Below are 14,616 nucleotides of genomic sequence, written 5' to 3' on the forward strand. Positions count from 1 at the left end.
TGTCATACTCTTGCATTATTTCATTGAATCTCATGTAACCGTTGCTCCCATCCATCCAGGCCACCCAAAATAATTTCCCACCCTTCCTGGTGTTTATGCGCAGAAGACCCATCGCCGTTCTTGTGCAGGCTCTGACGCAGTGATCGCGTGTGATTATGTTGCTTTGTGGAATTACATATTCAGCCCCGCGCCCCTCTGCCCATCTTAGCGAAGGGCCGTGAATCAGAAATGTCACCCAGTTTTTGGGGAATCAATATCCCACCCGCTGGTTCCAGGCAGAGACCGTTCACCGTCTCCTTGAGGATGCTAAAAGGGACAGAGGCCGCATTCCCGCCGCCTTGTCCAGGGTGCAGTGGGAGCCCTTCACTCACTCAGCTTTATTCGGCTTTATTCACCATTCCAGAGAGAAGGAGGAAGGAGATGCTGTGACCATGCCAAAAAGTCCCTGGGGGAAGTCATTCCCAATGGCCTTTTCTGGTTCACATATTTTTATTCTCTTACAAAGGCAGGGGGAGAAAGTCCAGAGGAAAAGAGCATTTTTGTCCAAATGAGTTGATCAAAAAAGTGATGTCTTGATTGGTCAGAAAATGTCAAAATGCATGTATGTGTGCATGTGGAGGTCTCTGGGCTGGGGAGGGTGAGGAGTTGTTCCTATGCAGAAGGAAAAGCCTGTTCCCAGATCTCAAAATCCCCTGCAAAGTGGATTTTCCAGCATCTCAGGCGTCACCTCTGCTAGCTCAACTTTGCCTGCAAGCCTATGGTGGGACCAATTCCTTGGGGGGAAGCAAATGGCAACGGTGGGTCTTTATGTTGCTCCCTCCCACCTTACCATGATGGACCATGCTCTAATCATGGTCTGATTCAACAAAGCTGACTTTCTCCCTTTTATTGCTGGGGCACGGTATGGGGAAGAAAAGGATTTTAATGCTCTCGCTTTCTTCATCAGGGCATAATTACAGTGTCATAACACAGCAAATTACAACTTTGCCTTTCCTGGGAGGGAGAGGAGTTCGCCGAGATGCTCCCACCTTTTATTGGCCATTACTCATTGCCTGGCTGGCAGGAGAAGTACGTCGAAGTCAGGATTCTGACAGATGCCCATTTAAAGCTCATTAAAATTCCTGGGCCTCAGCGTGATTGAAGTCACAGGCTCTCCACATTTCCTTTTGGATTAATGGAAAATGAAGCCCTAATGAATATTTGCTAAGCACAATTTTCCCCACTAATTTGCTAAAAGGACTGTCAGGAAGGAACAGCTGATCCTTTGCATTTCAGGCGTTTCCTAGAGGTCGCGAGGTGGCTGCTGAGTTTATTCCAAATGGGGGCATGTCAGTGCACTGGGATAATTAACTAATTAGGCAGCCAGTTGTCCGCTTAGCAAAATTACTTTTGAACCATGGTGGCCTACAGCCAGGCTCCCCTCTTTCAGAGCCAGTAATCTCCCAGCCACTTTTTGTGCCTTCTTCAGGCTCCCTGCCTCCAGAAGTGCATGCCATTCAGCCTCCAGCAAAGAGCCGTGCAATTCATTTCAATCCAGTGCAACTACGTACAGCTGACACGAAGCATGAGACAAAAGCAGACCCTAGGGGTATCTGCGAAAAGTGCGAGAAACCCAATCAGGATCGAGTTATAGCTACTACTGATGAGAATGGCAGGAAAGCGCCATTTCAAAACTTGAAAGCAAGCTAAACAAGTCTTCAAAGGTATCTGAGTGCTGTACAGCACGGGGAGGAGTGAAACCCTGCCCCTATCGCGGTCCGTGGCAAAGCTGCCATTGCGTTCAGCGAAGCCAAGATTTCACACAAGAAAACTGGCAGTCTTAGGAAAGCACACCAGCTGCATTTCTGATGTCCTGGCTGTATTGTGCACGAACAAGGAACCTGTCCATACCTAATAGTGTACCTAGCAAAACCTGTGACGCCCTAGAGAGGGGTAATATACAGAAAGGAGATGAGGACTTTTACCCCACCCTCCTCTCCTCCAAGTCTGAAGGTTGGCTTCAGGAATTAGGCTTGAAAGGAGCATTTCTTGACACCACTGTGGGATCAAGTACAGGAGGGGAGGAAGATGGAAAGAAGTAAAGCCCTTGCTTAGAGCCCATACCTGCTCTGAGGGTGAGCTGGTGAGACATTAGCTATGGGGTTCTAGGTTGATTCTGTCTTGGTAAGCCAAACTCAAATTTGTTTTGTCCTCATCCCATCTCACCTCATCCCATCTCAACCCAACCCAACCCAACCCAGCCCAACTCAACTCAACCCAACCCGAAGTGGGGTTTTCTAACTGCAAATCCACCTCCCCCAACACTGAGTAGCAATTTTGGTTTGACTTCTTCTTATGCTATTAGCAACCATAATGGTGGGTGAGCCTTTCCTTATCTCCCTGTCTGTCCATCTATGCGTCCATCCATTGATCCATCCAAATGGGATTTATCACTGTTGTACCGCTTGATGTTAAAGAGATCACCAAACGATCTCTCTCTTACCCTCCATTGCCTTAATCTGCAAGAATAAATCTCCATAGCTGAAACGTGTGTGTGTGTGTGTGTGTGTGTGTGTGTGTGTGTGTGTGTGTGTGTAGGAACTTCCTGAGAAAAAGAAAGCTAAGTCAAACCCATCAGTTATCTTTCTAGTTGTGAAGATCACAGCTGTTTCTCTATAGACTTGGCTCAATGCCTGAGGAAGATTTCCTCAACCATAGTCATGAGAGTCCTCCTATTACTTGAGAGTTTTGTGGCTCCAGTGACAGTGGCTTTAATGGGAGGTGAAGGACAGGGAGGAGGGGAGCTCTTGGTTACTTGGCACTGATTCTACTGAGTGCAGTACAGGGACTTTTTAGCCCCAACTTTCCCATTTGTTTCAGTGGGTCTGCAAGTCAGTCCAATATCTAGCTCCTCACTGGCAGCGCTACTGACAGTCTAGGCCAAGCAGAGCAGAATCAAGTTGTCTCTCCCATAGTTGCCATGGCTTTTCTCTAGCAAAATCCTGCTGCTGTTGCTTAAATGGGTGGACATGACTCGAAGACACTCAGGGCCTGATTCTGATTTCAGTGATGTTGTTATAAATCCACGGACTTCAAAGAAGCTATTGCTAAAGTGTGGACACATGACACATTTACACTAGGATGATCTCTATCATTTTTGTATGACAGCAGGTTGTCCTTGGTATTGCAGAGCCTTGCCACTGGGGAGTACACAACAAATGACCTGTTTCCCTTGAGACAACAGATGCGCTGGGTTGAACTGTGGATGGATGTTACATACCCTGGGGTAACCGACACCAATGTGGTTTTAACCATGATTTTTCCAGGGGTAATTCTACACCAGATTCGAACAAACCCACCGGTGTAGGCTGTATGTTGTGTCTGCTCCATCCTTCCACCTGTGGGCAAGTGGATAACACTAACACAAGCATGTCGTGTGTCCACACCCCTACTTTACACCACTGTAAGTGAGGGAGGTTCAAGCCCAGCAGGAGTAGAGAGTTCCACAGTCATTCAGGATCAGACATCCAATTTGAGCACAGAGATCCACAGTTCAGGTAAAAGTGAATATTTCATAATATCTGCAAATACTTTCACCAGTATGGAAACATTCTGTTTCCACTTAAATCTGGTTGCAGGATGTGGACCCACAGAAATGGCATACAGCACTGACTACCCGACTGCAACGTTCACAAAGAAGGCATTCGTCTTGGAAAGGCTCCCAAAGTTGGGTTATACCATAAGGATGCATTTGGAGTGTCCTTCCAGAGGGACACAAACCCAGATGGAAAGCACTCATAGACTCCATAGCGGGCACATCTACACGCTCATTAATGCACCATAGGTACTGTGCATTTATTTTAGTACTTCCTTAATGAACCGTTAACTGAATGCACTGCATTTACTGCACAGTAGCGTCGGAGCACAGGTTTTTTTGTGACGCTTACTGCGCAGTAGCCTAATAACATTGTGCAGTAGCATATTAGCATGGTTTTGGCGTGGCACGCTACTGTGCAGCGTTATTAGGCTACCGCATAGTAAACGTCTCGTGTAGACGCTCGCAGTGACTGCTTTTGAGACTGTCGCTCTTGTTCCAGCGCTGTGTCTGCTACCTCTTCTGGTTTTGGCATGCATTAGAGAAGCCAACAGTTTGCACAGCCCTGATTGAGCTTCCACTGTAGTGAGCTCTCTCTCCTTCTCCCCCTTGTTGAGTTTTTCTGGGTTTTTAAGAGCTATAGAAGCATGAGCAAATCAGACTAAATGAAAATTAGCCGAGATTGTGACCTGTCTCTCATTACCCAAACCTAAACTTCGCCTAGGCTGTGATCAGCTTGAATATGTTCTCCTACCCGTACACTGTCAGCTACTGAGTGCTGCCTCTGTTTGTAGGTAATGAGTAGTCTCTGCAGGCTGGTAGCAGGAGCCAAACAGCTCTGGGCTTGTTATCCAGAATGAGAATTGGGAGACGAGGGTTAGCACTGTTATTAACAACGTGATCATCAATGTTGTTGTTGTGGTAGGCCTGCTTCATTAAAGAATCAATGTTTGTGCAGTGCTTTGCAGATATAAAGCACTGTATCAGTGCTGAGTATTAAGCTTTTTATTACTGAGTTAGCACTTGCTGCATTTTTGTATCTATTCACATTTCTGAAAAAGGTTAAATGCAGCCTGTTAGCATGGACTGGCCTTTCTGGAGGCTCTTTCCTCCCCTCCCCAGTCACAAGTCCCCAGCAGTCAAAATGCACAGGAATGGTTAAGCTAAATGATACCAGTGGCCCATCTAATTTGGGATCCTGGCTCCCACTATGGCCAGTACTAGACACTGCAGCAGACATTGCAAGAAGCTGGGCAGTAACCAAAATCTGTCCCTGGGGATTTTTTCTTCCTAATCCCCAAGAGGTGGAGGGTATCCTAAAAGGGCACAGCAGCTCCAAAACAACAACCGTTTGCAACTTTTGAGGTCCCATGTTAAGCAAGGCTCAGCCCTGTGTTTAATCTAGCCCCACCGGGTAGCAAAAGTGCTGTGCATCAGTATGGAGGGATGTGCAATGCTCATGCAGCATGGACAATACTAGAGCTAATTAGGAACTGGAATTACTGTTCCCATGGGAAACTATGACATTGGCAGGGGGGCAGGTTCCACATCAAGACCCAACATTTCACAGTCTCTCATGAACCAAAAAAATCACCTCCAAATTGATTTGCAACTGTGTTGGTTCAACAGTATTGTGTTGGATAGCAAAATGAACAAGGTATTGTGCTGTGGTTCTAGATGCTGGAGTCTGATCCTGGCTCGGGGCTCATGGGAATAGGACTCATTTAGTGGGCCCAGGTGTAAATGCATATGCCATTACTTAGGGAATCAAAGCTGCAGGGATTTGAGCCAAACAAATTATTTGTGTCCTTTTGGCTACAGACACCGGCCTACCCTTAGCCAGACTAGCCACTAAGCTCGGGTGGACCCTTGGGATTGAGTGCCATCTTGAATGGCTTCAGGCTGGCATTTCTGTTCCATTCATGTCCCAAGCATAAAATGACATACACCGCATTGAATGTATCCCAGAAGAGTTTCCATTTTGCATTTTAACATCACGTAAAGGTTGACATTACGTGACGCTCTTGAAACATTAAACATTACGGAGACTAAACATTTTGACTTTGTCAAAATGGAAAGTTTTGACTTTTTCCCAGTGGAAAAGTTTTGACTTTTTCCCCTGCCCCTCTCCACCCAACACCAAAATCGACCCATTCTTGTGAAACATTTTGGATGAAATGAAACTCCAGTTTTATAAACTGAATTTTTTTTTTTAACCAGTTATAACACGTACGACTTTGTACAAAATGTCGCTATCCAGGTTGCTCAGTTAAGCTGCCCGCCAGTGGCAGAGAGGACCTAATGTTTCTGTGGGTTACCATGAGCAAGAAAGGATGTCAGGTAAGAAGGAGCCTGCAAGAGTAGACTAAAGGGATGAGGCATTTGATGAGCTGTGTAGACGTAAGAGACTATAATGCAATGGGGCTGGCTTGATGGTATAGACAGCATCTCTCTTTACTCACCTTCTCTCTGTTGCTGTGGGATCATGGGAGGTGGCTGTGGAAATGCTTGGCTAATCTGGCCATAAGCAGCAGGATAAGCAGCTATAGGAGAAAGAAAGGGAGAGGGAAAAAAAAAGAGAGGAAGATTTCAGCACCAGGGAGTCATTCCACCAAGCTGTAAGTAGACATCTCTCCAGCATTTTGACCGTGAGTGGAGAGACACAGGGGAGGAGACAGATCTCCCAGTGAGCATCCATCGCCCAGCCCTGCTTGCTCTGGTTTCAGATGCTCCCCTCCTCGATGTTAGCTTTGCTGCCCTATACGTTGCTTTGAGTGGCAGGTTCAATGCAAAGGGGTGCCAATACAAGGGTGCATGCCCACTATGCACCCTGTACCCACTTCCACTCAGCAAGGGGACTGAATGGCTTGGGGACTAGTAGTGTCCCCCACCCCCCTACATTTTAGATGGGGCTGGAGGGTTGGCTGGAGAGGAAGCTCCAGGCTGTCAGACCACTTGCTGGGTTCCCAGGGAGGCAAGATTGTCAGTGCAGCTTTGGATGGCGGGTCCTCTAGCATCCATTACACCACTCAGTCCCTTCCTGACGCCTGCCCCTCAGCACCCTCAAGAGGTAGGGTAATTCAGACACTGCACAGAGGAGCTGGGTCTGTCTTTGGGATTGTGGCCTTCAAAACCAAGGCCACGTAACTGCAGACCCAGGGAGACTCTTTCATGTGGAAAAGCCATCAAGCTCCCCTTTGGGGTCTGATTTTGATTTCTGGCTCATCCTGTGCCAATGGTGATGTGGCCCCTTCAGGTTAAGCTTTATCCACATCCCCAAACTTCCAGTGTGATGCTTGGGGCATAAAGACGACAGGATCAGGTCTTACCATAGCATACTACTTTCCATGCTCTACACACCCAGGCATTTACACAGTCTCTTGCACTCCCCCCCCTTTCATTCAGCTGTGCCAGACAAATACATTTCATTCATTAGTCTCTTGTGTTTATATTCACATGCACATGTGTGTGCACATGTGCATGCACACACACACAACTTTCCATGCTATAGTAACCTGACGTGGATATGCACCCAGGCATTTACACAGTCTCTTGCACACACACCCTCCCCTTCCATTCATCTGTGCCAAATACATGTAATTCATTAGTCTCTTGTGTTTATATTCACATGCACATGCATGTGCGTGCACGCACACACACACACAACTTTCCATGCTATAGTAACCTGACGTGGATATGCACCCAAGCATTTACACAGTCTCTTGCACACACACCCTCCCCTTTCGTTCATCTGTGCCAAATACATTTAATTCATTAGTCTCTCGTGTTTATATTCACATGCACATGCGTGTGCGTGCACACACACACATACACACAAAAACACACACACAACTTTCCATGCTATAGTAACTTGATGTGGATAGGCACCCAGGCATTTACACAGTCTCTTGCACACACACCCTCCCCTTTCGTTCAGCTGTGCCAAATACATTTAATTCATTAGTCTCTCATGTTTATATTCACATGCATGTGCACGTGCACACACACACACAATACCCATATGCAGATTCTCTCTTGCACACTCCCTATGATCTTTTTACACACTTGAGACAAGGTCTCTCTCATATACACACATATATGCAGACGTGCATACACACAGTGGAAGTACTGGAAAAATGTCGCCAGTTCCAGCACCCTCAGCAAATGGGTTGGGGGTGCCATTCAGCCCTGTGGATGGCAGATAATGTGCCACTGTACTAAAAATACAGCTTGAGGCTGCCTGGGCACCCAGAGAGAGGGGGTAAGTGTGCGCGCGTGTGTGCAGAAGGGTTAATTAACAGCTCAAAGGGTTGAGCTGCTATCCATCCATCAAACCTCACAAGCAATAAATGACAATAACTAAAACACCAGCAAATGAAGCCTTACATAGAGAATTAAATTAAGTTCCCAGATACAGCACTGACCTGAGATAATAGCCATTCCACAGCAGGAGCCCATGACTGCTCCACTTACCGCGGGAAATAATGACTTTGGGGTTGCGGCTTCCTCGTGGTGTTAGTGATGGCCGCCCCGGGAGGGGATGCAGAACACATCAGGGTCACGCTCTGCATCGGGTCAGGCCTGCCGGTGTCAGTCCATCAACTCTAAAGGAGTTGCTCTGGACTGACGCCGGCAGGGCTGAGAGCAGAAGTTGGACCCGATGTGTCATGGGAAGGGCTGCTGGGTTTGTCCACGGGGCAAACACAGCGGAGACGGCAGCTCAGGCGGACAGGCTGGAGCAAGCTTTAGACCCAATCTGGCCAGCCATCTGAGGATCTGGGCAACATAGGACATGGCAGCCCGTGCGGGGTTATGCACGGCTGCAACAGCGCATCACCCTGCAGCACAGACCTCCCCGTGCGCCTCAGAGGGTAGAGAGGCTGGGAGAGGTAAGATGAAGCTTTGCCAATGCCCTTCCCCTCTGGCTGTTGGACCAGGGAGACCACAGACAACAGGAATCTGGGGAGATCTGATTTTCCTGTCGTGGTGTAAATCAGGAGACCAAAGCGAATGGAGCTGCACCGGGGGCAAGGGTTTTATTTGGCTCCATGCAAGTCAACAGCAATCTTTCCACGGACTTCAAAAAGGGCTGGACTGGGTCCAATTTGGGGGCTCAGATTTAGCGGGTGCGTTCACACCCCGCTGTCATGGCCTGGTGCTGTCCCCAGCTCATGAACCCAATCCCCTCCCCTCCCCCCAGCACAGTAAAATGCTACCGGGAAGCGAAAGGTTTATTGGGAGAAAGTGTTAATACTAACGACCTGCGTACTGCTGCACTCCAGCGTAGGCTTGTTGCAAAGGGTCGGCTGCAGTGGGGCTCTGTGCTGTGGAGACACAAGAGAGAAAGGAAATAAAGGCATTGAAATAGCACATTCCCACTCTTCCCTGGGGCGGGCCGGGTGAGGAGCGGATGAACGTGGAGACTGAAGTTCACAGAACAGGTGCAGCTCGTGCACCTCTCACGGCAAACCGACTCACTTCACTTACCCAGGGTGGGTTTGCTCAGCTCTATCCAAGCCTTTTAAAAGCGCCCGGGGCTGCATTGCCTGCATTTGTATAAATGGCAAAATGCATGTCAGCACTGAGAAAATGGCAGCGGCACGCTTTTGAACTAAAACGCACTGAAGGTGTTTTAGTGCAAAAGTGTATCGCTGCCATTTTCTCAGCACTGCCGTGCATTTTGTCATTTATAGTGATGTATGCGTGGCAGCGCCAGGCACCTCAGCTCGCGTGCAGAGCAGACTCGATTAATCACCCCATGCATTGGAGCAGATAAATGTATGCGTACAGATGCCCAGGGCTTTTATCTGGATAGAGGCGGGGTTGTGCATGGTTGCTCTAATGCAAAGCTCCACTCCCAACTGGAGCCAGGTTGAGAAGGATGCCTAGGACAAACCCTTCGGCACTCTTCTCGGAAACCCCTACCTCTGGAAGGGGAGAGGTATGCAAACACAGAAAGAAAGACAGCGAGAGAGGAGGAGAGGATGAAAAAACCCCCAACTGAATGCACAAATGAGCAAAAGAAAGAGAAAATAAAGCAAGTTGGTTGTTCAGGAGACACAAGCCTATCCTGCTACTGCAATGCACCCTCAAGGTAAGAAGCAGAGGAGGAACAGGTGAACTGCACCTGGAGTGATGTGAGGGGTATGTCCCAGGAGTCCTGGGCCCCTCACCAGCTTCATGCCATGCCCCCCCACCCATGGGTGATGCTGCGTCTATGGGAGAGGTGGCAGCAGCCAAAGGGTTCACGTAGCGGGCTCTGGGAGTAGTGACCCTCCTGTTCCCCCTGCTAGCCAGTGGCTGCATTAGGTCCCTGGCCGCTGGCTGTGCTGACACTTTTCCCCACAGCATCGGCATATCCCATGAGCGGGGGGAGGGCATAAGGCTGAAGAGGGGAGTGGGACTACTGGGACGCGACCCTCATGAGCTCCCAGCTGCCCTACTAGTTGCAAGCAACTCTTGCCCTGCTTCACCTGGACCACAACCCTGCCCCTGCCCTGAGTGCTGCTGATTATCATTGCCAACGGCCGTGGATGTGGTCGCACTCATTCAGCACTGGTTTTGCAATACAGACATTGCGAGTGGAATAACTGGGATGTGACTCAAGGTGATGATCCTCTTTATTTTTTCTTCCATACAACGAACACACCAGGGAGAGGAAAATGCAGGTGCAAAATGATAGAAATTGCCCAGACATGGGGCAGAAGCAGGTTTTGTTTTTCCTTAGAAAGGTAGGTAGTAGCGATTGACCCAAGTCTAGATGGCTTGGGCCTAAACTCGCCCACAAATTGGAGGCAATTTCGATCTGGAACCCAGCTTCAGAGCTAGTGCCAGGGTGGTTTTTATTCTGAATAGTTTGTGTCATGGGAGCCCTTAGGAGCTCCAGCTCTGGACCAACACCTCCATACGGCAGTAGGTGCTGGACAATCCTTGAAGAGAAGGACTGACCTGGTGCTAAGATGCTTGCAACCTAAGTCTAAGTCTAAACCTCTCCATCCTTGGAGGTTTTGAAGCCCCGGGTAGTCAAAGCCCGGGCTGGGATGATGTAGTTGGGGCTGGTCCTGCTTGGAGCAGGGGGCAGGACTGGATGCGTTCTCCTGAGGTCCCCTCTCACCCTAAATTTTCTACAGTGCTGTGAGAGACAACAATTGAAGACAGACAGACGGCGGAGCAGAAGGAAACTATTGCTCGTTTCCCCTCAACACCGTTTTAAAAGCATTGCTTTGCTCTCTGCTCAAACGCAGCCACCCCCTCGGCTGCATACAGCAGCTGCTCTAACGGCGCCGCTCCACAGCTTTCGGAGAAGAAGCAGTGAATCGGTGTCTGAGGCACCCAAGCCCTCCCTTGCTTTGAAAGTGCATCTTCTCGCCATAAACATGTTTAAAAAATAAAATATAAAAAATATTTGAATAGTGGCTATAAAGTGTCACTGATTAGTTTTCTTGCACGCAGCCCAGCCTTTGGCTCCTTTACTATTCACTCCATCCAGGACGAGTGCACACCAACTGCAGACGCTTCCTCAGCCTGACGAAGGGCATTTGTGCCTGAAAGCTTGCAAAGATTTTTTCCGCAGCTATTTGAGTTGGTCTAATAAAAGATATCAGATTTACCCAAAGAACTTTGTCTTCTCGCTATACAAACTTCCTAAAACTGTTTATTTTTGTGAAACTTTGAAGTCTTGTGCCAGCACAGCTAAAGCTGGTGAAGACGTTCCCCTCCCGGCCCCTTCCCCTCTGGTTGGTACACACACACACACAAAAAAAGGATTGAATAAGCTCTTTCTTTATCTGCAGCAATAAAATATTTAAAGCAAAGCTTGGCTGCACCTTCAGTCCAAGTGTCACCTTGGCCCTAATATTTCACTTCTTGTTATGAGTTTAATTTGTATTTATTAGTACTGCACTGTTCTACATTTATGTAGTCCCCCAGGCTTTGTACTTTTAAGAGGATCCCTTAGGGAGCTGCCACTTGCTCCCCCTCCTCTTCACCTCCCTTCTCTCTCCCCGAAAGGCGGTGTGACTTGAGGCAAGGGCTCAGATGGTCAACGCAAAGGTCTAGAAAGAAAGTCTGTTTGCCCTTGGTGAGCCCAGGAAGAGACAGGGAAAGTCTGATAAGGAGTGGCAAGCCCTGGCAAATACACCTGAAGGGGTGTTATAAACAGAGGATAGACCACTGCCCATGGCCAATGGGACTGAACAAAAAGGGATGGTTTTAAATGGCAACTAGGGACATTTAGGTTGGATATTAGGAAAAGTTTTGAACTACAAGGACGGTGAAGCACTGGAAGAAAGCTGTAGCATCTCCATTCGTTTTAGGAAAAGGTTTAGATGGTACAAACAGGGGTGATCCTGCCTTGAGCAGGAGGTTGAACTAGATTAATTAAAATACACTAGAAAACATACTCCTCCCATAACTTTACCCCCCCACCCCATTTTCAACCCTAGAAGGGAAACATTCAACTAAAACTTTTTTTTTTACTGCACAAACCATTTTTTTTGCAGATCTTAAGATACAGACTGGAAGGGATGATCACATGAGGTCCCTTCCAGCCATAAACGTCTGAGCGAGGGGAGGAGGTGGAAGGAAAGGCTCCCACGATGTCAAAAAGATGTTAGGAAGGACCCAAGCATGAGGCAGACTGGCCCACGTGGGATGGCTGGAGAAAGACACCAGCAGCACAGAATGAACCCCACAAACTCAGGACCTGGTGCTTGACTGAGCAGTCTTAATGAGAAAGGAGGTACTCATGTGGCTGAGCAATGGTGGGAATTTCTGCAACAAAACCTCGCAGTCTGGAACAGAGGGAAACAGCTTACAATGTTTGGCAGGACATGCACGCATCTAAGAGCACGGGCAGATAAACGCACACCCCGCGCGATGCTTATTTGTATGTGGAAGCAAATTGCACTGGGATCAGGAGTGGACAGACATGCAGCAGTCTCAGAGGAGCTGCGTGCAGGAGGTGGCTGCTACTCAGTGTCACTAGTAGACTTCTCTTTGTCTTTATTAGCACACGGTGACCCCACAATAAACAGGGGCAGACTTGCAAGGGTAGAGTTTTACCACTGATTCATGTGTTAGTCACTAGATGGGGAGACTTTTCCCAAGTTTAAAGGTTTGTGTCATCTGTCCCCTACTTCTTTTCTTTTTTACATCGGTGACAGAGGCATAATCATCATCTGTCCCAATACCCAATGACCTTCCACTGCTGCGGTACCAGGACACCTCCTAATTATTTAAACACTGACTTGACAAGAGCTATTTTTCTCCTTTCCTTCCCACAGAATAGGAGAAGAAGTTTGCCTAATTAATAGGCTGTTCATTTGTGTACGTGCCCATATGTATGCATGTGGGTGGCAAAATTACTAAGGAAAGAGATGCCTTCGGTTTTGAATAGGATGAAGACTGTGGTTTTCCTTACTGCTTACAAGAGTGAGTTCCTGCCACTGGGCGAAGGTCTGTCTCCTGAACTCATCGGCCTCTCTGGCCGCTCGACATTTCCATTGCCCCATCAGGACACGGCTGTGACGGGAGTCACAGAGGGAGCGGGGAGTGTTTGTGTGGCAGGGGTCCGTCCCAGGGAGGGCTCGCAGTATCAGAAGAGAGGCTCTGACCTAGGCTCAGTATTCAATGGGGAGCGCATGCAGAGAGCCGAGCACCCCAGCGAGGTATCGTACGATTGTACCTCTAATACTCGTCAGTGCTGTAGAACAAACCTCTCTTTCTATCTGCGACTGACACGTATTAATTAGCAGCAAGACAAAGCCAGATTCCAGGGTGGGACCCAGCAATCCCAGCTGCCACTCCCCCCTCCTCACAATTAGACATCCCAGCCCTTTCCCTCACTTGGGCAGATTTGGGCGTCTTCACTAAATGTGATTTCCATCTGTTTCTGGTCCCTTCCTTTGCCTGCCCACAAAGGCGCAGGAATACCCTGGCAATGTGATGGAGTCCATGCCGTGAGTGCCTTAAACTTAACCCCCCACCCCAACAATCATATCCTTGCAATCATGCAACCTCCCATGCCCTTGTGACCATGCGCTCCATCAAGGTGAGGGGTAAATGGGAGCAGAATTAAAAAAAAAACCCCACCCACTAACAGCTATTGGGTCATTATTTGGATAGAAAAAAAGTCTGACCAAAGTTTAATTATAGCAAACTTCCTAATGAATTGGGTTTTTTTTCAGGGAGGGGAGTGGAGCAGAAGTTGTTGGTTGGCCCGAACTGAAGAGTGCCCTAGAGGCAGTTGGATTTGCAGCAAGATCCCCCTGAAAAGGGGAGGGGACCCAAGCTGCCAGATCAGGGTTTCTTCCAGAAATGTGCCCCCTTTCCTGCCACAGCAGTTCCTCTCCCAGGTCTGAAGTATTCAGGCAGTCTGCAAGGCTCAGGGACCCAGGGCTTTCCATAAATGTCAAACTCAAACAGGCTGTCTCAAGATGGGGACCTTGGGCATCTCAGCATCCTTTCACAGTCCCTGGGGCTGGAGATGCTCATGCTTCCAGCATCTGGGGCTTCATCCCATCACCTTTGGCAGAGAATTGCAAATAGGTTTTTGTTCCCAATCAGAATGCACCCAAATTTGGGGCAGATTGAAATCCTTTGTGGAACTGAACGACTTTTCTCTGCTTGGTTCTTACCTTTTATAAAGGGGCTAAGGTATGGAGAGGTTCATGGTAGCCAAGGCTTCAGAGGGGACAAGGGCCAGGATATCCCTGGAAACTCATAAAAATCACAGAGAATCAGGGCTGGAAGGGAGCTCCGGTGGTCATCTAGGCCAACCCCCTGCCTAAAGTGGGACTGTGCCTATCCAAACCATTTTTATCCAAATCCATAATCTAACCCATAATCTAATCCATAATCTAACCCCTTCATAAAAGTATCGTCAACCGTGTGGTGACAAGACATAACCCCGCTAACCTGCCCCAGGTAAAGTAAAGGGATCACAGCAACTAATGTCCTACTTCTGTAAAAGATCGGTCCTATACACTCAAAAGATTTTTGGTAGAGCCCATGCCCCCTGCTATAGAAGAAGGAAACCCTCC

General features: G+C 48.2%; 1 protein-coding gene across 10 annotated transcripts in view; it reads right to left on the reverse strand.

Moving 5' to 3' along the window:
• Window positions 1–14,616, reverse strand: part of CELF4 (CUGBP Elav-like family member 4) — an 873,367-nt gene that overhangs the window by 63,031 nt on the left and 795,720 nt on the right. For 6 of the 10 annotated variants that reach the window (XM_090037626.1, XM_090037623.1, XM_090037625.1 and 3 more), the window contains exons 9-10: window positions 8,833–8,898; window positions 6,037–6,117 (exon numbers count right to left, since the gene is read on the reverse strand). In XM_090037626.1, the coding sequence (XP_089893752.1) occupies window positions 6,037–6,117; window positions 8,833–8,898 (147 nt within the window). The remainder of the gene's footprint in view (window positions 1–6,036; window positions 6,118–8,832; window positions 8,899–14,616) is intronic. The other 4 variants (XM_090037629.1, XM_090037624.1, XM_090037628.1 and 1 more) reach the window with 1 other exon arrangement.

Source organism: Crocodylus siamensis, chromosome 3 (assembly GCF_052110815.1).
Source record: "Crocodylus siamensis isolate JL-2025a chromosome 3, ASM5211081v1, whole genome shotgun sequence".
NCBI lineage: Eukaryota > Metazoa > Chordata > Crocodylia > Crocodylidae > Crocodylus > Crocodylus siamensis.